This window comes from Scyliorhinus canicula, chromosome 1, assembly GCF_902713615.1.
Source record: "Scyliorhinus canicula chromosome 1, sScyCan1.1, whole genome shotgun sequence".
NCBI classification, from domain to species: Eukaryota; Metazoa; Chordata; class Chondrichthyes; order Carcharhiniformes; family Scyliorhinidae; genus Scyliorhinus; species Scyliorhinus canicula.
The window spans coordinates 109968720-109991518 of record NC_052146.1 but is presented as its reverse complement, the minus strand read 5'-3'; the positions used below and the strand labels follow the sequence as shown (position 1 = coordinate 109991518).

General features: G+C 46.5%; 1 protein-coding gene across 2 annotated transcripts in view; it reads right to left on the bottom strand.

The window, feature by feature from the left end:
- The window catches only part of ak2 (adenylate kinase 2), a 44140-nt gene that overhangs the window by 8682 nt on the left and 12659 nt on the right, over positions 1 to 22799 (bottom strand). The window contains exons 4-6 of one of the 2 annotated variants that reach the window (XM_038797480.1): positions 21962 to 22034; positions 9800 to 9995; positions 229 to 1044 (exon numbers count right to left, since the gene is read on the bottom strand). In XM_038797480.1, the coding sequence (XP_038653408.1) occupies positions 1016 to 1044; positions 9800 to 9995; positions 21962 to 22034 (298 nt within the window). In that variant the 3' untranslated portion in view covers positions 229 to 1015. Of the gene's footprint in view, positions 1 to 228; positions 1045 to 9799; positions 9996 to 21961; positions 22035 to 22799 lie in introns of those variants that run through there. The other variant, XM_038797488.1, reaches the window with a different exon arrangement.

Sequence of the window (22799 nt, the reverse complement as noted above, 5' to 3'; positions counted from 1 at the left end):
ACCAGCACATCTTTCGGGACTAGTGGGAGGAAACCAGAGCACCCGGAGGAAACCCACGCAGACACGGGGAGAACGTGCAGACTCCACAAAGACAGTGACCCAGCTGGAAATCGAACCTGGGATGCTGGTGCTGTGAAGCCACAGTGCTCACCACTGTGCTACCGTGATTTCAAAATTCAACAACATGTCAAAGTTGCTTTTATCACGAGACATTTAAATACTGCAGCACAAGCTTCATTGGTTCACTTTTATTTTGACTCTTACAAAGCAGAGCAGAGCAAAATTCTCAAAAGATCCTGTATACAGGAAAATATAATATTCTCAGTTTTTGAAATAGGATACATTAATTAGTATAGCAGAACTTTAGATTTTAGGAACAGACTCCCCAAATGCAGTTACGGTTGCAATTTTTCTCCTTTTGACCTTCCAACATCAGATACAATTTAACAATCATAGCTGGACATTATTTTCAGCTGCACTGTAAAATACAATACTACAAAGATGAGAAAACTATTTTGTGATGTTAGGTGTCTGGAAGACCCTAGACCTTCAGAATTGGGCACTAAAAGCAATCTAATGGCATTGGCACTCCATAAAAATAAAAATCAGAGATTTAACGTAATGTACCCCGTCAATTAGTTCTTACAAATATTTAACTACTCCAAGTTACTAAAACGAAAATGGGAGAGGGAGGGAAGGAGGAAGGCAAGTTTTCTTTTAAAGAAGCCAAACATAGAAAAAGCTAGAAATACTTTAAACAGCCAACAAATTTATCCAAAATGTAAATAGTTTGCAGTCTCCAGTTACGCTGTCTGACCAGCTTTATTGCTCTATCTTTATTCTGGTTTCATTTATTTGTCATTTTGTATTTTGCTTTTACTATTCAAATTCTTTTAAAAGAAAATAGTATGTGCAAATAAATTCAATACTGTTAACAATCATGCAGTCCTTGAAGACAGTGAGGGAGATCATCCAGGAAGTTCCAGTAAGGATGAAGACAGAAAGGTCATCGCGCTCAGGACAGACCAAGCCTCCACTTTTCAGCTAAAGAAAATCCAATACAAGTTATTTCACTGATTCTATTAAGCTGCAATACTCAAGTAAAATATCTGACTACTATGCTACTAGCAGGAGATCTGAACCAGAGAGAATGACTTAACACCTTACGTTTGGCATTTGTGAGGGTGGTTTTTATGGAAACTTTAAAAAATAGATTTAGAGCACCCAATCATTTTTTCCAATTAAGGGGCAATTTAGCATATCCAATCCACCTAGCCTGCACATCTTTTGGGTTGTGGGGCAAGCAAACACGGGGGGAATGCGCAAAGTCCACACAGACAGTGACCCAGGGACGGGATCAAACCAGAGTCCTCATTGTTGTGAGGCAGCGGTGAGGAACTTAGATCACAATCCCAATACTCTGATTCAAGGTCTTACTGGATTTGATGTCACTGAGAAAAAAAATCATAAATTGTGTCAAATTTGTTTTGGATGGGAAGTTAGGGTGCCTTTGCTATGATACACGAATGGCCCAACTTCAACGATGCTTTGGCCACCTGCCTTTCATTGTAGCTTTTTCCAAAAATTTGCAGGTCCTCACACATACAAAATATTTCCTTCCTGACCAGATTTAATTTTTTAAAGAATTTTAGAATACACAATTTACTTTTTCCAATTAAGGCGTAATTTAGCATGGCCAATCCATCTACCCTGCACATCTTTGGGTTGTGGGGGTGAAACCCACGCAAACACAGGGAGAATGTGCAAACTCCACACGACAGACAGTGATGGGACCAAACCTCTGATCTCGATGCTGAGGGGCAGCAATGCCAACCAATGCCCCACCAAGCTGCCCCTCTTTCTGACCAGAATTAAACAAATTTACACAGATGCAGTTACCAGTAAGGTTTGTTACAAAACAGCAATGACCACCCATTAGGCCACTTATTGAACTTTGGAGGGTTGAAAGACGCATGCTGCAGGTTAGAGACCGGTTTCATTTTGGGTAATCACAGTCTAGGATCTACTTATGCTAGATTTCCTCTCACACGGCTTCCTACGAGGACTCCACTCCCTTAGATTCAATTCTGTTGCAGTTGATCTGACCATGCCACCTTTCATACCAGTGCTGACATTCTTCTTCAATTGGGGATTTCCCTCCACCATAGGTGGCAAGATCCTCAACGATGACCTTTCCTTTCACCCCTTCCTCTACCACCAAAGTATGACAGATTTCCCCATACCATTCCCTTCCACCCTACCAATCCACATTGAATGCATCATCCTCTGCCATTCATCCCCAACATCTACCCTTCCCACAGTATCCTCCCATACAAGTTCAGGAGACTTAGAAACTGCCTTTTTACCTCCACCCGTTTCATTTAAAAACCCTCCTTCCAGTTGAAAGAGTGATTTACTTGCACTTTTCTCATTTGATGCTCAAGAAGCGGACTCCTCTACATTGGGGAGACTAGTTTGTGAGACTAATTTGCAGAACATCTGTCTTCAGTTCATGAGGGTGATCCTGAGCAACCAGTTGCCGGTCATTTAAATTATCTACTGCACTCTGATCTCTCTCTCTCTTCCTTCCTTCAGCCTCCTGTATTTCCAAAATTCAGTAAATTCAGTATAGAAACAGTACCTTATCTTTCCATTGGACACTTTATGGCCTTTTGGATTCATCACAAAGTTTGACAATTTCAGGTCATAACCTCTGCCCCAATATTTCGGACAGCATCTGTTGGTAATAATTCTGCCTTTCCCATTTACATCTCAAGACCCATTTCTCATTTCTTTATTTTCCCCATTGCCAACTGTTTTTACTTACCACCATCACTCCTTTTTTTCCATTTAACTCTCCTGCCTTCCACCTTAACAAAGGTCTTCCCTTTTATTCTTCCCCCCCCCCCCCCCCCAACCTTTGTACTTGCTTAAAACTTGCTAATTCGCTATTTTTTCTAATTTTGACAAAAGGTAAATCAACCTGAAACATTAACTCTGATTCTCTCTCCACTAGTGCTGTCTAACCCGTGAGTATTCCCAGCATTTTATATTCTTATTCCAGGGTTTTGTTTACAATAAAAATGTAAACAATTATACACCAATTGGAAATCCAACTGTCTAACTTAAATGGACACCTCATACAATGCAAAACCAAAATAATCTGCCATAACATTTCAAACTTGCCAAAACAGTCAAAATTTAATTGGAAATATAAAGTTAAAAATGCACTTGAAAATATTCAATAGATTCTGAAGGAGCTACAAAAAAGATCAATAGTCCTTTAAGTCCATCATCAGTAGCATGATCACCAGTCTTCTAAATCTATCATGGGTAGCATGCCATGAGCCAGTCAAGATCCAGTCTGCTCAGTATAAACAGAGGCACAATTACATGTTCGTAGATTGCTCCATAATGAATCTTAGAACTCTAGCTTTAACAAAGGACCCTTAAAGGATTGGGAGGGGGGGTGGAAAGTGAGCATCCCACAGGGGTAACGCATCTAGGAGGGGCCCTAGCTTGGAGGAGGGGGGGGGGGAGCAAAAAGGGGGGTTACCGGGTTGTTGCTGCAGAGTCTGAGGGGGAATGGATGGTGATGGGGGGGGTTTGGGAGGGGGGGTTTGGGAGGGGGGGTCTGCCGCCGTGTAGAGCAGGCTTGGGGGGGTTCCCTGGGCACGTGGCGGGTTGAGGAAGAGCTATGGCTGATCGGCGTAGGGGGGAGCCCCCCCACCCACACACACCCCCGGGTTCAGCTGGTCACATGGAACGTGAGGGGGCTGAATGGTCCGGTGAAGTGGTCCTGGGTCTTGGCTCACTTGAGGGGTTGGGAGCGGATGTGGCTATGCTCCAGGAGACGCACCTCAGGTTTACGGATCAAGTGAGGCTAAGAAAAAGTTGGGTGGGACAGGTGTTTCACTCGGGGCTTCATGCGAAGAACCGTGGGGTGGCAATTTTGGTCGGTAGGAGCCTGTCATTCGTTGCATCCAAAGTGCTGGCGGATAGTGCAGGTAGATATGTGATGGTGAGTGGGAGACTTCAGGGGGAGCGGGTGGTCTTGGTTAATGTTTATGCCCCCAACTGGGATGATGCGAATGCTGGGCCTGATCCCGAACCTAGAGACAGGGGGATTGATTCTGGGTGGGGACTTTAATGCGGTGCTGGATCCAGCTCTGGATTGCTCGAAGTCTAGGACGGGCAGGAGGCCGGCAGCAGCCTCAGTGCTGAGGGGGTTCATGGATCAGATGGGGGGGGGGGGGGGGGGGGGGTGGTGTTGGACCTTTGGAGGTTTTTGGAGCCGGGGGGGTAGGGAGTTCTCCTTTTTCTCCCATGCTCATAAGGCGTACTCCCGGATTTATTTTTTTTGTGCTTAGCAGGGCGCTAATCCCGAGAGTAGTGGGGGCGGAGTATTCGGTGATAGCCATTTCTGATCATGCCCCACATTTAGTGGATCTGGAGCTGGGGGAGGGGAAGGATCAGTACCCGCTGTGGAGGCTGGATGTGGGGCTTTTGGCAGAGGAGGAAATGTGCGGGCGGATCCATAGGGGCATAGAGGGGTGTCTAGAAACCAATGACAACGGGGAGGTGCATGTTGAGGTGGTTTGGGAAGCGCTAAAGGCAGTAGTCAGAGGGGAGCTGATATCTATTCGGGCGCACAGGGAGGGGGGGGGGGGGGGGGGGGGGGGGGGGGGGGGGGAGAAGAGGAGATATGCAGACACCCCGGAGGAGGGGCTTTTGAGGAAGCGGCGCAATCTCTAAGCGTAATTTGACATTTTAACCACCCGGAAGGCGGAGGCGCAGTGGAGGAGGGCGCAGGGGGCAGTATATGAGGTCAGGGAGAAGGGAAGTCAGATGTTGACTCACCAGCGCCGGAAGCGGGAGGCAGCTAGGGAAATTGGGGGAGCCACGGATGCAGGAGGGAAACTGGTGTGGGGTGGAAAGGACATCAATGGGGTGTTCAGATCCTTTTATGGGGGCTGTACCGGGCAGTGCCCCCCCAGGTAAGCAGGTGGGATGGACCGCTTTTTGGATAGGCTGGAGTTCCCAAGAGTAGGGGACGAGTGGGTGGAGGGTTTGGGGGCCCCAATCGAGTTGGAGGAGCTGGTGGAGGCGTTGGGAAGTATGCAGACAGGGAAAGCGCCGGGGCCTGATGGGTTCCCGGTGGAATTTTACAAGAAATTTTCAGATTTGCTGGACCCTCTGCTTGAGGGGACCCTGAATGAGACTAGGGAGGGGGGGGGCTCTGCCCCAACGATGTCCAGCGCAATTATCTCTGCTCCTGAAGAGGGATAAGGACTCCCTTCAGTGTGGGTCTTACAGGCCGATCTCGCTCCTTGATGTAGATGTCAAGTTGTTGGCAAAGGTGCTGTCCAGGAGGGTGGAGGATGTGGTCCCGACGGTGATTCAGGAGGATCAAACGGGGTTTGTAAAGGGGAGACAACTGAATGCCAACGTGCGGAGGCTCCTTAATGTCATGATGATGGCACCAGCTGCTGGGGAGTCAGAAATAGTGGCGTCCAGGGATGCGGAGAAAGCTTTTGGTAGGGTGGAGTGGAGTTACCTGTGGGAGGTGTTGCGGAGGTTTGGGTTTGGTGAGGGGTTCATCAGCTGGGTGAGGTTGCTGTACAGCTCCCCGGTGGCGAGTGGGAGGAGGTCGGCGGACTTTCGGCTTTCCAGGGGGACGAGGCAGGGGTGCCCCTTGTCTCCCCTGCTCTTCGCGTTAGCGATTGAGCCCCTGGCCATGGCGCTGAGGGACTCGAAGAGTTTGGGGGGGGGGGGGGGGGGGGGGGGGGGGGCACCGGTTGTCACTGTACGCAGATGATCTGCTGTTGTATGTCGCGGATCCGGCTGAGGGGATGTCAGAGGTGCTGAAGATACTTGAGGAGTTTGGGGACTTTTCGGGCTATAAGCTCAATGTGGGGGAAAGTGAGCTGTTTGTCCTGAACCCGGGGGATCAGGAGAGGGAGATAGGTGAACTCCCGTTGAAGAGGGCCGAGAGGAGCTTTAGGTATCTTGGGGTCCAGGTGGCTAGGACCTGGGGGGCCATACATGGGTTTAACTTTTCGAGACTGGTGGGGTAGATGGAAGAGGAGTTTAGGAGGTGGGACGCGCTACCGCTTTCGTTGACGGGCAGGGTCCAGTCGATTAAGATGACGGTGCTCCCGAGGTTTTTGTTTCTTTTCCAGTGCCTCCCCATATTGATCCCAAAGGCTTTTTTCAGAAGGGTTAATAAGTCGATTCTGGGGTTCGTGTGGGCGCGGAAGGCCCGAGAGTAAGGAGGGTATTTTTGGAGCGAAGAAGGGAGGTAGGGGGCTTGGCACTGCCCTACCTGTGTGGATATTATTGGGCGGCAAACGTGGCGATGATTCTCAGGTGGGTGACGGAAGGGGAGGGTTACGCATGGAAGAGATTGGAGGTGGCGTCCTGTGCAGGTACGAGTCTGGAGGCTTTGATGACGGCCCCACTTCCACTCCCCCCGGCAAAGTACTCCACGAGTCCGGTGGTGGTTGCGTCCCTTAAAATCTGGGGACAGTGGAGGCGGCATAGGGGGAAGTGAAGGCCTCAGTTTGGGCCCCGATACGGGGCAATCACCGTTTTGCACCGGGGAGAACGGTTGGGGGATTTGGGAGTTGGCACGGGGCAGGCATCAGACATTTTGGGGACCTCTTCCTGGATGGGAAGTTCGCGACTCTGGAGGAGCTGGTGGGGAAGTGGAACCTCCCCCCTGGGAACTCTTTTAGGTATATGCATGTCAGGGACTTTGTTAAGAGGCAGGTGGTGGAGTTTCCGCGGCTGCCGCCAAGGGGGGTGCAAGATAGGGTGCTTTCGGGGACGTGGGTCGGTGAAGGAAAGATCTCGGCTATTTACCAGCTGATGCAGGAGGAGGCCTCAGTAGAAGAGCTCAAAGCGAAGTGGGAGGAAGAGCTAGGGGAAGAGATTGAAGATGGAACGTGGTCGGACGCCCTGGAGAGGGTGAATCCTCCTCCTCTTGCGCACGGCTCAGCCTATTTCAGCTGAAGATGCTGCATAGGGCTCACATGGCAGGGGCAAGGATGAGCCGGTTCTTTTGGGGGGGGGAGAGGAGGACAGGTGCAGGAGGTGTTCGGGAGGCCCGGCGAACCACACCCATATATGATCTGAGCTTGTCCGGCCTTGGAGAGGTTTTGGAAGAGGGTGGCGGGGACTTTGTCGGAAGTGGTCGGGTCTAGAGTCAAGCCGGGCGATCTTTGGGATAGCTTCGGAGCCGGGAGTGCAGGAGGCGAGAGAGGCCGGCATTCTGGCCTTTGCGTTTCTAGTAGCCCAGCGCACGATTCTGTTACAGTGGAGGGAATCGCGGCCCCAGAGTTCGGAGGCCTGGATCAATGACATGGCTGGGTTCATCAAGTTGGAGAGGATGAAGTTTGCCTTGAGGGGGTCGGTACAGGGGTTCTTTCGGCGTTGGCAGCCCTTTCTCGACTTCCTGGCGAAGGGGTAGAGAATGGTCGGTCTCAGCAGCAACTTGGGGGGGGTGGTTGGGGATGGTTAGGGGGTTTGTTTTTGCGGCGGTGGGTTTGCTATGTTGTTATTTTCTTCTTTCTTGTATTGCTGTTGGTTTTTTGTTATTATTTATTTTGGGGGGGCGAGTTCTTTTCTTGTGTTGGTATGGAAACACGCCTTGTTTGTTTTAAATTGTGGGGAGAAAATTCGTTATTGAAAAACTTGAATAAAAATTATTTTAAAAAACAAAAAACAAGCCCTCAGCAGTAATTCATACTCACCATTCCATCCATTTAGCTATTATAAAAGGATTATTTTCAGACCAGTGTATTATGCTCACTTTGTGGGCCACCAGTTATCCATAATTCTCAAAAGCAAAATGTTTAAGGGCAGAAAAACATGAGATGAGTGTGCTGAAGAATAGGCATAAATATTCAAAGTAAAACCCTTGACAAAGAAAGAATATTAGTTTGCAGTATGACCGATTTCTCAATCATTTAGGTACATTATTTAAAATGAAGAGATTTGATGAATTGTAAACAGACAAAGAGTAGTCAAATTGTGAGAAGAATGAGTCATAAAAGGGAACAGCTCAACGTTGAAAAATTCTGTACCTTTTGAGATAGCCCGAGCAGAAAATAGAAAAAGAGAAAAAAGTCATAATTTTGGCTGGATATGATTAAAATGATGATTTTATACATTTAAAATTTACTGAGCTGAATTTCTCTCAAAATATGCATGATTCTACTTAATAATGCAGCATTTAACAGTATTTTCCCCACAGATCGACTCACTTTACTTTATCTGTAACATTTAGGGTAAGGAAATTGAAGAGTTACCCATTTTCAACTGAAATTGACAGGTTTAGAAGATGCCAGAACGCAAGACAAAGTTCAAATCATTTGTGCTCTGAATATATCAAATGGATTGATTTCTGTAAGAGTCCCCACTCCATCATTTACTTGTTAAAAAAAAAGTTTTTCCTTTTAATCACATATATGTTCAATGTGAATGATTAGATTGAGATGACAACATAAGCCGAACGTAATGCTAGCAATTGCTTTTGGCCAGAGTGAACATGGTTTGATAGATTACACTCATGAATCATATAGAATTTACAGTGCAGGAGGCCATTTGGCCCATCGTGTCTACACCGGCCCCTGAAAGAGCACCCTATCTAAGCCCTCACCTCCAACCAGCAACCCCACCTAACTTTTGGGCGCTACAGAGCAATTTAGCATGACCAATTCACCTAATCTGAGAGAGCAAATCAGTTTAGCTACTTTGTAACAATGGGCGGCATTCTCCCCTACCCGGCGTGACGGAGGGTCCCGGCGTAGGGGAGTGGCGCCAACCACTCAGGGGTCGCACCTCCCCAAAGGTGGGGAATTCTCCCCACCTTTGGGGGCCAGCCCCGCGCCGGAGCGGTTGCCACCAGAAGACCGGCGCAAAAAACCGGCGCCCCCGGCAGCGGGGCTGGGCGAAAGGCTTTCGCCGGTCCGCGCATGCGCCGGCAGTGACGTCAGCGGCAGCTGGCCACTGACGTCACTGCCGGCGCATGCGCGATGTGGAGTTCTCTTCCGCTTCCGCCATGGCGGAGGCCGTGGCGGACGCGGAAGAAAATAGGGCAGGCAGGGCACTGGCCCGGAGTCTGAGCGGGGGGCTCCGATCGCGGGCCAGGCCACCGTGGGGGCACCCCCCCAGGGTTCGATCACCCCCCGCCCCCCCCCAGGACCCCGGGGGCCTGCTCGCGCCGCTGAGCCCGCCGTTCCAGAGGTGGTTTAAACCTCGGCGGCGGGAGAGGCCTCCCAGCAGCGGGACTTCGGCCCATCCGGGCCGGAGAATCACCTGAATCACGGAGACCCTGCTGGGGTCGGAGAATTTCGCCCCAGATATGCATTAAGATTGTGACTCATTTACATAATTTAGTGTACCAATTGAAAAATACAGGTTACCTAGTTTGATTTGGAACTGGTTGGGAATCGAACAACCGGTAAATCAAGTTATTTTAACCTCCGAAAAAGGTTGGGACATATTAAAATAACAGCAAACGGTCAAAATAACAGCCTGTAACAACAACCAGACTTGCTGAAGTATCAGGTGCCATCTGTAGCAAAGAAACTTATTGGTTTGAAAATCTTGCAACAATAAAGCTAAAGTCAAGGGAATGAATTATCAGCTATCCAAATTATATGTAAGCAAATGTTTTGGGTCACAGTTCCCAGAATCAAATGTAATATTCTCGATTAATCTACCTGTCAAAAATGAAATGTATTAAATTTGTCACCATTAGTAATGGATTAAACAAATATAACCAGGTCCTTACATGCAGCTCCACTGAATGCAGCTAGAATAGTAGAGTAAACAACATCAGGAGGCTGTGTGGCATCAACAGCTGTATGCAGGCCTCTCTTTTGGTAATAAGAAATCAGAGGTTGAGTTTGGGTATGGTAAGCAGTCAGGCGCGATTTTAACGTTTCTTCATTATCATCTGAGCGTTTTATCAAAGGTTCACCGGTTACCTTAGAATAGAAACAAAAAAAATGCAAATGAGACAGAAGAAACCACTTGACTTAAAATAACAATTCTAATTTTCAACCTCTAATGTATAATTCAGACTATGTTTGGGGTGTAAGAGAGGGAATATCACCTTTCTTTCACGATCTGCAGGTCATTAAAATAAATCTTTACAAAGGTAAAGAATTTGAGTCAAAGGCCCAAGAATAGGTTCAGAGGATGACTAAGATGATTAAAACCCGATTTTAAAATCCTTAGCCAACACAGAAGAGTCTCAAAGCATAGACATGAGACAGTCATGATTGAACTATTAATGATAATTGGGCTGGCACTTAAACATCCAAGGATATACAACCTATCGAAAAGACAGGGAGGTGGGCCGAGGGGGTGGGGTTGCCTTGTTAGTTAAGAACAAAATTAAATCTATGGCACTAAACGACATCGGGTCGGATGATGTGGAGTCTGTGTGGGTAGAATTGAGGAACCACAAAGGCAAAAAAACCATAATGGGAGTTATGTACAGACCTCCTAACAGTAGTCAGGACCAGGGGCGCAACATGTACCGGGAAATAAAAAAGGCATGTCAGAAAGGCACGGTCACGGTGATCATGGGGGACTTCAATATGCAGGTGGATTGGGTAAATAACGTAGCCAGTGGATCCAAAGAAAAGGAATTCATGGAATGCTTACAAGATGGCTTTTTGGAACAGCTTGTCATGGAGCCCACAAGGGAGCAGGCTATTCTGGACCTAGTGCTATGTAATGAACCAGACTTTATAAAAGATCTTAAAGTAAGGGAACACTTAGGAAGCAGCGATCATAATATGGTTGAGTTCAGTCTGCAGTTTGAAAGAGAGAAGGCAAAATCGGATGTAATGGTTAAATAAAGGTAATTACGAGGGCATGAGAGAGGAACTGGCGAAAATCGACTGGAAGCAGACCCTAGTGGGGAAGACAGTAGAGCAAAAATGGCAGGAGTTTGTATGCATAATTGAGGACACTGTACAGAGGTTCATCCCCAAGAAAAGAAAGATTATCCGGGGAGGGATTAGACAGCCATGGCTGACAAAGGAGGTCAGGAAATGTATCAAAGAAAAAGAGAGATCCTATAAAGTGGCCAAAAGCACTGGGAAATCAGAAGATTGGGAAGGCTACAAAAACAAAGAGAGGTTAACAAAGAGACAAATAAGGAAGGAGAGGATCAAATATGAAGGCAGGCTAGCCAGTAATATAAGAAATGATAGTAAAAGTTTCTTTCAATACATAAGAAACAAACGACAGGCCAAAGTAGACATTGGGCCAATTCAAACTGATTCCGGAAGGCTAGTGATGGGAGACGAGGAAATGGCTGGAGAACTTAATAAGTACTTTGCGTCTGTCTTCACAGCGGAAGACATGAGTAATATCCCAAAAATTATAAAGGGTCAGGGGGCTGAGTTGAGTATGGTTGCCATTACAAAAGAGATGGTGCTAAAAAAGCTAAAAGGTCTTAAAATTGGCAAATCTCCTGGCCCCGATGGGCTACATCCTAGAGTTCTGAGGGAGATGGCTGAAGAAATAGCGGAAGCGTTGGTTGAGATCTTTCAAAAATCACCGGAGTCAGGGAAAGTCCCGGACGATTGGAAGATCGCTGTTGTAACCCCCTTGTTCAAGAAAGGATCAAGACAAAAGATGGAAAATTATAGGCCAATTAGCCTAATCTCGGTTGTTGGTAAAATTCTAGAATCGATCGTTAAGGATGAGATTTCTAAATTCTTGGAAGAGCAGGGTCGGATTAGAACAAGTCAACATGGATTTAGTAAGGGGAGGTCGTGCCTGACGAACCTGTTAGAATTCTTTGAGGAGGTGACAAGTAGGTTAGACCAGGGAAACCCAGTGGATGTGGTCTGTCTGGATTTCCAAAAGGCCTTTGATAAGGTGCCACACAGGAGGCTGCTGAGTAAGGTGAGGGCCCATGGTGTTAGAGGTGAGCTACTGGCATGGGTTGAGGATTGGCTGTCTGACAGAAGGCAGAGAGTTGGGATAAAAGGTTCTTTTTCGGAATGGCAGCCGGTGACCAGCGGTGTCCCATAGGGTTCAGTGTTGGGGCCGCAGCTGTTCACCATATATATTAATGATCTGGATGAAGGGACTGGGGGCATTCTAGCGAAGTTTGCCGATGATACAAAGTTAGGTGGTCAGGCAGGTAGTGCTGAGGAAGTGGGGAGGCTGCAGAAGGATCTAGACAGTTTGGGAGAGTGGTGCAGGAAATGGCTGATGCAATTCAACGTGAGAAAATGTGAGGTCTTGCACTTTGGAAAAAAGAATCCAAGCATAGACTACTTTCTAAACGGTGAGAAAATTCATAATGCCAAAGTACAAAGGGATCTGGGAGTGCTAGTCGAGGATTCCCTAAAGGTAAACATGCAGGTTGAATCTGTGATTAAGAAAGCGAATGCAATGTTGTCATTTATCTCAAGAGGGTTGGAATATAAAAGCAGCGATGTGCTACTGAGCCTTTATAAGGCTCTGGTTAGGCCCCATTTGGAGTACTGTGTCCAGTTTTGGGCCCCACATCTCAGGAAGGATATACTGGCACTGGAGCGTGTCCAGCGGAGATTCACACGGATGATCCCTGGAATGGCGGGTCTAACATATGAGGAACGGCTGAGGATCCTGGGATTGTATTCATTGGAGTTTAGAAGGTTAAGGGGAGATCTAATAGAAACTTACAAGATAATACATGGCTTAGAAAGGGTGGACGCAAAGAAACTGTTTCCGTTAGGCGAGGAGATGAGGACCCGTGGGCACAGCCTTAGAATTAGAGGGGGTAAATTCAGATCAGAAATGCGGAGACATTTCTTCAGCCAGAGTGGTGGGCCTGTGGAATTCATTGCCGCGGAGTGCAGTGGAGGCCGGGACGCTAAATGGCTTCAAGGCAGAGATAGATAAATTCTTGATGACGCGAGGAATTAAGGGCTACGGGGAGAATGCTGGTGGGTGGAGTTGAAATGCCCATCAGCCATAATTGAATGGCGGAGTGGACTCGATGGGCCGAATGGCCTTACTTCCACTCCTATGTCTTATGGTCTTATGGGCTAAATTGTGTGGATCTGGATGTAAACAAAATAAATTAGTGAGAATTAGGGAATTGTGTATAAGCGTTAGGAGGTTTATTTTTTCCCCCAGAGAATTACTTACTTTTGTTGTTAGAGTGGGGAATGCAATTTTAAAACTTTCAAGGGGAGAAGACAAAATCCCTGGAGAAGATTGCTAATGGGATGTTGAGCAATACTCAAGGGCTCCCCTGGAGCCCATTTTTGATTGTCTTTAAAGGTTAAGGTTACATAGGAATTTTCCAGAGTTCCTTTTTTGGTTCAATTGATTAGGCGGCAGGGGACACATTTTGGGAATCATGTTGCTCAGCTGCAATACCGACAAATAGCATCAGCAGTGTGTACCATCCACAAGATGCACTGCAGGAATTCACTACGGCTCCTTCGACAGGAGACCATGTTGTTGACCATCCAACCTGAGTCACAGGACCAAGATGCTTTCTACAAAGTCTGAATCCTCAACATATTGGTAGTGAAATCCATACCACCTACAGCTACCAATAACAAGGGCTCAATAACTTCCATCTTTTTGATGTCTTTTGTTAAGAACCCTGCTGACGTTACCTGCACGTGTCTCAAACCCCTGTGAGATAGCTTGAAACACTTCCTTACATTATTCTAAACAAATATACACCACTAAGAACCACAATGTCCAACTCGGTGAGGAACCAGTCCAGTCTTTTTTTTTTTAAATTATTTTTATTCAGATTTTTATCAAAATATTTTTGCATCTCCATTGACATTTAACACAAGGTAAATGGTCACACACACACACACACTGCTGCTGACATTTTAGTGCTCTCCTAGAAAGTAGAGGAACGGCTGCCACCTCCGGGAGAACCATGGACCCTCTCAAGGCAAAGTTTATTTTCTCGAGACTGAGAAACCCAGCCATGTCACTAACCCAGGTCTCTACACTCAGGGGCTTCGAGTCCCTCCACATTAAAAGGATCCGTCTCCGGGCTACCAGGAGGCAACGGCTAATACGTCAGCCTCTTTCACTTCCTGAACTCCCGAATCGTCTGACACACCAAAGATCGCTATCTCTGGACTCGGCACCACCCACGTGTCTAGGATCTTGGACGCTGCCTTAGTGAATCCCTGCCAGAATCCTTTTAAGAGCCGGACATGCCCAAAACATGTGGGCTTCCCGCACACCTCGCACATCTGTCCTCAACCCCAAAGAACTTGCTCATTCTCGTTGCTGTCATGTGCGCCTGGTGGGCCACCTTAAACTGGATTAAGCTAAGCCTGGCACATGATGAAGAGGAATTAACCCTGTTTAGGGCATCCGTCCACAGGCCCGCATCCAGCTCCCTGCCTAGCTCCTCCTCCCACTTGCCCTCAAGTTCCCCCACTGGGGCTTCCTCCGCCTCCTGTAATTCTTGATAGATGTCCGACACCTGCCCCTCCCCATCACAGGTGCCGGAGACCACCCTATCTCGTAAACTAGGGGTTAGCAATGGAAATGCCACCACCTGTTTTTTTTTTTTACAAAGGCGCGTATCTGAAGGTAACTGAAGGCATTTCCAGGGAGCAAATTAAATTTCTCCTCCAGCACTTTCAAGCTGGGAAAAGTCCCATCTATGAACAGGTCCCCCATCCTTTTAATGCCTGCCCTATGCCAGCTTTGAAACCCTCCGTCTATCGTGCCCAGGACAAATCTGTGATTGTTGCGTATCAGGGTCCAAATTGAGGCTCCCTCCACCCCCGTGTCTTCTCCACTGACCCCAGATCCTTAGTGCCGCCACCACCGGACAGGAGTAGCATGCCGGCGAGAACGGCAGAGGTGCCGTTACGAGTGCCCCTAAGCTGGTGCCTTTGCAGAGGCTGCCTCTAACCGCTCCCACGTCGACCCCTCCCCCAATATCCTTCCTAATCATGGCTATATTAGCCACCCAATAGTAGCTGCACCCCCCACTGCACTCTAAATACAGTCTCTTTACTCGCGGGGTCTAATTTGCACACACAAATCCCGAAATGATCTTGTTCACCCGCTTAAAGAAGGACTTAGGGATGAAGATGGGAAGGCACTGGAAGACAAACAAAAATCTGGGGAGGACCTTCATCTTAACGGTCTGCACCCGCCCCGCTAGAGAAAGCTGGAGCATGCCCCACCTTTTAAAGTCCCCCTCCATCTGCTCTACCAGCCAGGCTAAGTTAAGCCTGTGGAGGGCATCCCAGTTCCAGGCCACCTGTATACCTAGGTACCGAAAGCTGCTCTTCACCACCTTAAGTGGCAGCTCTCCCAGTCTCTTCTCCTACCCTTTAGCTTGGATCATAAACATCTCTCTTTTCTTCTCTTTTAATTTGTACCCCGGAAAATTGTTGAAGCCCCTCAAAATCTGCATGACCTCCCCCATCCCCTTGAGTGGGTCCAAAATATACAGGAGCAGATCATCCGCATAAAGCGAGACCCGATGCTCCTCCTCTCCCCGAACCAACCCCTGCCAGTTCTTTGAAGCCCGCAGCGCTATGGCCACGGCTCTATTGCAAGGGCGAACAACAGCTGGGAGAGGGGGCACCGCACCCCTGCATCGTCCCTCGATGGAGACCAAAATATTCCGACCTCACGCTGTTCGTGCATACACTTGCTACGGGGGCCTTATAAAGTAGTTGGGCCCACCCTATGAATCCCTCATCGAATCCAAACCGTCTTTGCATTTCCCACAGGTACTCCCATTCCACCCGGTCAAAGGCTTTCTCTGCATCCATTGCAGCCACTATTTCTGCCTCCCCTCCTTCTGAGGGCATCATAATTTTAGGAGCCTCCGTATATTGGAGTTCAGTTGCTACCGCGGTCGTTTTAGTAGGCTCCATAGCTCAGTGATTAGTGCACTAGTCTCGCGAACCAGGGGTCGTGAGTTCAATTCTCGCAGGAGCCTCGGTTTAAATTTAGCTGCTGTTCGAAAGTTGGGTGGCAAAGTAAGCTTTGGGGAAGAGACTCAAGAGAGACACAGGCAGATCGTTAGTTGAGGGGATAACAAGCTGACTGGAAGTGGGGGCAATATCTGAAAAGCTGCCTGCCCTTAACGAAGCCTGGCTGATCCTCCCCTATCACCCCTGGGACACAGTCCTCAATTCTAGCGGCCAAGATCTTGGCCAGCAATTTGGCATCCATGTTCAAGAGCGATATTGGTCTATAGGACCCACATGGTAGCGGATCTTTCTCCCGTTTAAGAGTGAAATCGAAGCCTGTGACATTGTTAGGGGGAGGGTCCCTCTTTCTTTAGCCTCGTTGAAGGTCCTTAGCAGGAGTGGACTCAACGGTTACGATAATTTCTTGTAAAATTCTACAGGATAGCCGTCTGGCTATGGATGTTATTGAGCCCTTGTTATTGGTAGCTGTAGGTGGTCTGGATATCCAGGGTTCCGAATAGACACAGAGATCCATTGACAATTAATAGAATGTTTATTAAAATAAGAGAAATAAACTCAATAATAGAGAATGGCACAGATAGCACAGTGGTTAGCACTATGGCTTTACAGCACCAAGGTCCCAGGTTCGATTCCCGGCTTAGGTCACTGTCTGTGCGTAGTCTGCACATTCTCCCCATGTCTGTGTGGGTTTCCTCCGAGTGCTCCGATTTCCTCATAGGTCCCGAAAGATGTGCTATTAGGTAATTTAGACATTCTGAATTCTCCCTCTGTGTACCCGAACAGGCGTCAGGCTAGGTAACACAGTTTCACAGTAACTTTATTGCAGAGTTAATGTAAGCCTACTTGTGACAATAAACATCATTTATGACCTTGATTGTCATCACAGTTCAATTCATTGCACGATGTCAAAAAATGGTTGAGGCATTGGATACTGCAATGGCTACAGGCCCTGACAGTATTCCTGAGATTTGTGCTCCAGAACTCACCGCGCACTGAGACAAGCTGTTCCAGTACACCTACCATTGGCATCTACCCGGTAACGTGGAAAAGTGCCCACATCTGTCTTGTCCACAAGAAACAGAACTAATCCACTTGGTCAATTATCACTCCATCAGTCTACCTTTGATCATCAGCAGAGTGATATAGGGGTCACAAACAGTGTTATCTATTGGCACTTGCTTAGCAATAACCTGCTCATTGATGTTCAATTTGCATTCAGCCAGGATCACTCAGCTCCTGACCTCATTAAAGGCTTGGTTCAAATATGGACAAAAGAACTTAACACAATGGAAAGTGAGTGTGACTGGCCTTGACATCAAGGCAACATTTTCTTTTTTAAATTTAGAGTACCCAATTTAGTGTGGCCAACCCACCTATCCTATACATTTTTGGGTTGTGGGATGAAACCCACGCAAACATGGGGAGAATGTGCAAACTCCACGTGGACAGTGACCCAGAGCCGGGATCGAACCTGGGATCTCGGCACTGTGAGGCAGCAATGCTAACTACTGCGCACCATGCTGCGCTCTCAAGGCATTATTTGACGAAGTGTAGCATCAAGGAGCCCAAGCAAAACTGGAGTTTATGGTAATCTGGGGGAATACTCTCCGCTGGCTGGAGTCATACTTGGTACAAAGAAAGACAGATATGGTTGTTGGTGGTCAATAATTCTCAGTTCCAGCACATCATTGCAGGTGTTTCTCAAGGTGTGTCCTAGGCCCAACCATCTTCAACTGGAGTATTGTGCTCAGTTCTGGACACCGCACTTTCGAGAGGATATAAAGGGATTGGAGAAGCTGTAAAAAGGATCAAAGAGAATGCTCCCAGGGAGGAGGAACTACAGTTACATTGAGAGATGCTGGGACTGTTCTCCTTCCAGAAAAGAAGGTTGAGAGATTTAATAGAGGTGTTCAAAATCATGAGTGGCATAGACAGAGTGGATAGTCAGAGACTTTTTCCCAGGGACTAGGGGACAATTACAAGGGGGCATAGGTTTAAGATGCTACGGGCAAGGTTTTGAGATGTACGAGGCAAGTTTTGTTTTTAAACAGAGGGTAGTGGGAGCCTGGAACTCGCTGCCGCAGGTGGTGGTGGAAGCAGGGACGGTAGTGACATTTAAGGGGCAGCTTGACAAATACATGAACAGGATAGGAATAGTGGGATACGGACCTCGGATGTGTAGAAGATTTTAGTTTAGACGGGCAGCATGGTCGGCACAGGCTTGGACAGCTGAAGGGCCTGTTCCTGTGCTGTACTTTTCTTTGTTCTTTGTTTTGCTTGATCAATGACTTTCTACGGTCAGAACTGGGGATGGAATGCTTCAGTATCTGAGGAGTCCATGTTCAAATGCAGCAAGACCTAGATCCAGGCTTGGGTTGATAAGTGGCAAGTTACATTCATGGCAAGTTACATTCATGCCACGATACATTCGTGCCACATAAAGGGCAGGAAATCACCATCCCCATCAAGAGGAAATCCAACTATTGCCCCTTGACATTCAATGACACTACCAATACTGAATTCCTCAACATCAACATTCTAGGCGTTACCATTGACCATACTGAACTGGCCATATAAATGCTGTGACTACAAGAGCAGGTCAGAGGCTAAGAATCTTGTGGCGGGTAATTCACCCGACTCCCCAAAGCCTGTCCACCAGTTATGAAGGCATTCACCGAGGCCACTTGTCTAGACGAGTGCAGCTCCAGAAACACTTAAAAGCTTGACAAAGACCAGGTCGAAAAGGCTTGACAAAATCCGGGACAAAGAAGCTTGCTTGATTGGCACCCCTTCGACAAATATTCATTTTCTCCACCACCGACACAGTGGCATCAGTGCGTACCCTCTACAAAATGCACTGCGGAAACTCGCCAAGGCTCCTTAGGCTTTGCTGTCCAAACTCGCAGCCACTACCATCTAGAAGGACAAGGACAGCAGACATATGGGAACACTACCACCTGGAAGCTCCCCTCCAAGTGTTAATACAAGCACTCACCAACTGTCTTGGAAATATATCACCACAACTTCATGGTCGCTGGGTCAAAATCCTGGAACACTCTCCCTAACAGCGCTCTGAGTACTTAAACCACAGGGACTGCAGCAATTCAAAAAAGTAGCTCACCACCACGTACTCAAAAGAAATTAGGGATGGGCAATAAACGCTAGTCTTAAAAACATGCTCAGACAGTTTTGCAGGGTAGTACTAATTATACTTACTAACTAACTAATCTAGTAGATCCTCTTGTTATGGGCCAGGTTAAGAGAACCCAAGTACATGGAGTTCACCTGACCCACAGCTTTTAATAGATTGTGGTATGGGGAGCACACGGCCCACTCTACAGGTGTGGTACAGCAGAAATGGAAAAGTATTTTTTAAAGCAAAACAATGTTTATTCTATGAACTCAAGTTAACCTTTTTAAAACATACAGTGAACATCTTAGCAACCATCAATTCAAATACAACCCCCAAAGAATGCAACACTAAGTAATCCTTTAAGCTTTCCTTTTAACATCCATAAGACTTTAAAAAAAAACCTTTCAACAGAAGCACATTAGGTTTACATTCACTACGGAGAACATTTATAATTCTGAATTCACCAAATCATCAAGAGATAGTCTTTTTATGGCAGAGAGATCCACAGTACACCTGCTCTGTCTGGTTTCAGCTCCAACACTGAAAATGAAACTAAAACACACCCTGCAGCAAAGAGCCTAAAACAAAAGTAAAAAGCTGACAGACAGCCCAGCTCCACCCACTCTCTGACATCACTGCAGTAGTAAACACCCATTTCTTAAAAGGTATTCTCACTGCAGATATTTATATACACACCCATTTATAAACACACATTTCCTAAAGGTACTCTCACATGGCACTCTTCCCTTTCCCAGCCACCTTTCATCTTCTAATGAGGTGGTGTGGGCCTGGTGCAGCAGGGATTGAATAGTTATGGGCATTGTGGCCTCAACGTTTGTCTAAAACATTGGTTTGATAACTGTTAGAAAGACACAAATTGATCCTTGGTCCCTATCTTTTTTGCCTAGATCTGAATTCATGCATTTCTGGGACTTCCTCATTGCAATCAAAATGGGAAAGGGACTACTAAATCCAATAATCTTTTCAATAAGAAACAAATCTTTCTGCAAACTGTTACAGCAGAGCATTTCTGGAAAGACCATATGCTTTTCTTGAGATTTCTTCATGTCGTCAATTGCAGCTAGGTTCCAATTTCTGTACCCAGTACTGGGTTAATTAGAGGATGCCCATCTTCATTTTAGCTTTTACCAGCTATTTCACAAACTATTCCCATAAGCAAACACTTGCTCCTTACAAACTAAAGTGTGACCATCTCTGCTATTGCAATGTCGCTCAAGGTTGAAAAGAAACTCACATTACTACAGTTAGCTACCAGAACGGTTACAAATCCTCATATTCTTCAAGTTTTAATAGAAGAAACCAAATCTTCCGATCAGACTATGAGAATTGGGCTATAAACTAAAAGTCAAGTTTAGTATCCAAATGTCAGTACAGCAGATTGAATCTGATCACAGGCTTTTAAACTTGAATTACCCTTGGTGCAAAAATAGCAGGGTATAATAGTTAATTTTCAATATTGTACCCATAGCATCATAATTTGTATATAAGCAATGTTTATTTCAATCACCAGAACCCTTCATGAGTTGCTCTGGAAGATGTTTGTGAACAAAGGGGGTTATAATCATCAACATTCATATTTGTAATATTTCACACTGAAGTTACTGATGTGAGATATTTCGATTTAGTCTAGTGTTCATTGCCAAGGGAAAGAAAAAAAAAGAGGTGCAGGAAGTTCCTTTTAATCTCTCAGGTAAAGATGTAATGATAGCCATACATTGTGGATGTGGTATCACTAGTAGAGGATTTTTAAGCAGTTCAGATTGTGTGTATTAAGGCTCTTTGTTTTTTTTTAAGTATGGAGTGGGAAGTGCCAATCTACCCACTTGAACATAGAACATAGAACAGTACAGCACAGAACAGGCCCTTCGGCCCTCAATGTTGTGCCGAGCCATGATCACCCTACTCAAACCCACGTATCCACCCTAAACCCGTAACCCAACAACCCCCCCCCAATGTTGTGCCGAACCATGATCACCCTACTCAAACCCACGTATCCACCCTATACCCGTAACCCAACAACCCCCCCCCCTAACCTTACATTTATTAGGATACTACGGGCAATTTAGCATGGCCAATCCACCTAACCCGCACATCTTTGGACTGTGGGAGGAAACCGGAGCACCCGGAGGAAACCCACGCACACAGGGGGAGGATGTGCAGACTCCACACAGACAGTGACCCAGCCGGGAATCGAACCTGGGACCCTGGAGCTGTGAAGCATTTATGCTAACCACCATGCACCTAGAGGTTCTCAATGAGGGGGAATTGGAGTTACTTAAGTGGTACATCATGAGAAATACACAAATGCATAAAGACAATTTAAATTTGATAAATATATACACCAGTACCCAAGTACCATGTACACCTGAAACAGCAGGAATTTATATGGTAATTGTAGGTGAGTCAGAAGCCAACTGAGGTAGCTACACCCACTATTTCTTTATTTGAACATTTGTTTTTTTAAGACATGTTGAGTCTGTAGAATGATAAAAACTGCCTTTTGGAAGAAATGCCGTACTCTTGTTTTTACACCAGTAAGATGCAAACGTAAAGTTTGAGTTTTGAGGAATACTTAAATACTTACCATAGAACCATAGAATTTACAGTGCAGAAGGAGATCATTCGGCCCATCAAGTCTGCACCAGCCCTTGGAAAGAACACCCTACTTAAGCCTCCACCCTATCCCAGTAACCCAGCAACCCCACCCAACCTTTTGGACACTAACAGGCAACTTAACATGGAGAAGCCACCTAACCTGCACATTTTTGGACTGCTAATTTGGAATTATTCTTGCTGATTAAACAAAGATCATTTAAATCTTATGATAATTCCTAATACATACATCATCTTTCATTGGTGTTTTGGGTGGGTTGTACAGTTCATGGTAACTGCGTCCACTGGCCTGGTGAATCAATCTGCAAAAAAAAAAGGTTGCAACAGTACTTACCTCAAAATTCTATGCAGTACTCAATGCAGTTAGTATTTGGTACTTCCATTAAAAAAACACAATCATTTTCACTGGAGAATAAATGCTTCACATCAGTGCATTTAACTGTCAGGAAACATGAAGTAAGCCTACAGTATCAACACTATCAAGTTCTGTAGTGAAACAGGGATTTTACACTAAATAAGGCAAGATGGTGGGGAGGATGGATTCAAGTCCGCTCCCGAGTTGGACCAAGCCCACCACACACTCGGCAGTGGCCTCATTCTGAGGATCCACTGCGTGTGATAGTGAAGTTTCATAGCCTCAAAGAGAAAGAGCGGGTTCAAAGATGGGCAAGTGGGCATCATGGTTTCAAATGGGAAGGCCACGCCATCAGGTTTTACCAAGACATGGGAGCTGAACTGGCGAAGAGGATGATTGCATGCAAACAGTCATGGCCGTCCTGTACAAAAGTGAGTCCGATACGGTGTGGGTGAACCAGGCGGGGTTAAGAGTGACTTGAGGGAAATGGCCATTTATTTGATGCACAGGGCGGCATGGTGACACAGTGGTTAGCACTGCTGCCTCACAGCACCAAGGACCTGGGCTCAATTCCACCCTAGGAGGAGTTTGCACTTTCCCCCCGTATCTGCATAGATTGCCCCTGGGTGCTCCGGTTTCGTCCCACAGTGCAAAGATGTGAAGGTTAGGTGGATTGACCATGCTAAATTACCCCTTAGTGTCCAAGAAGGTT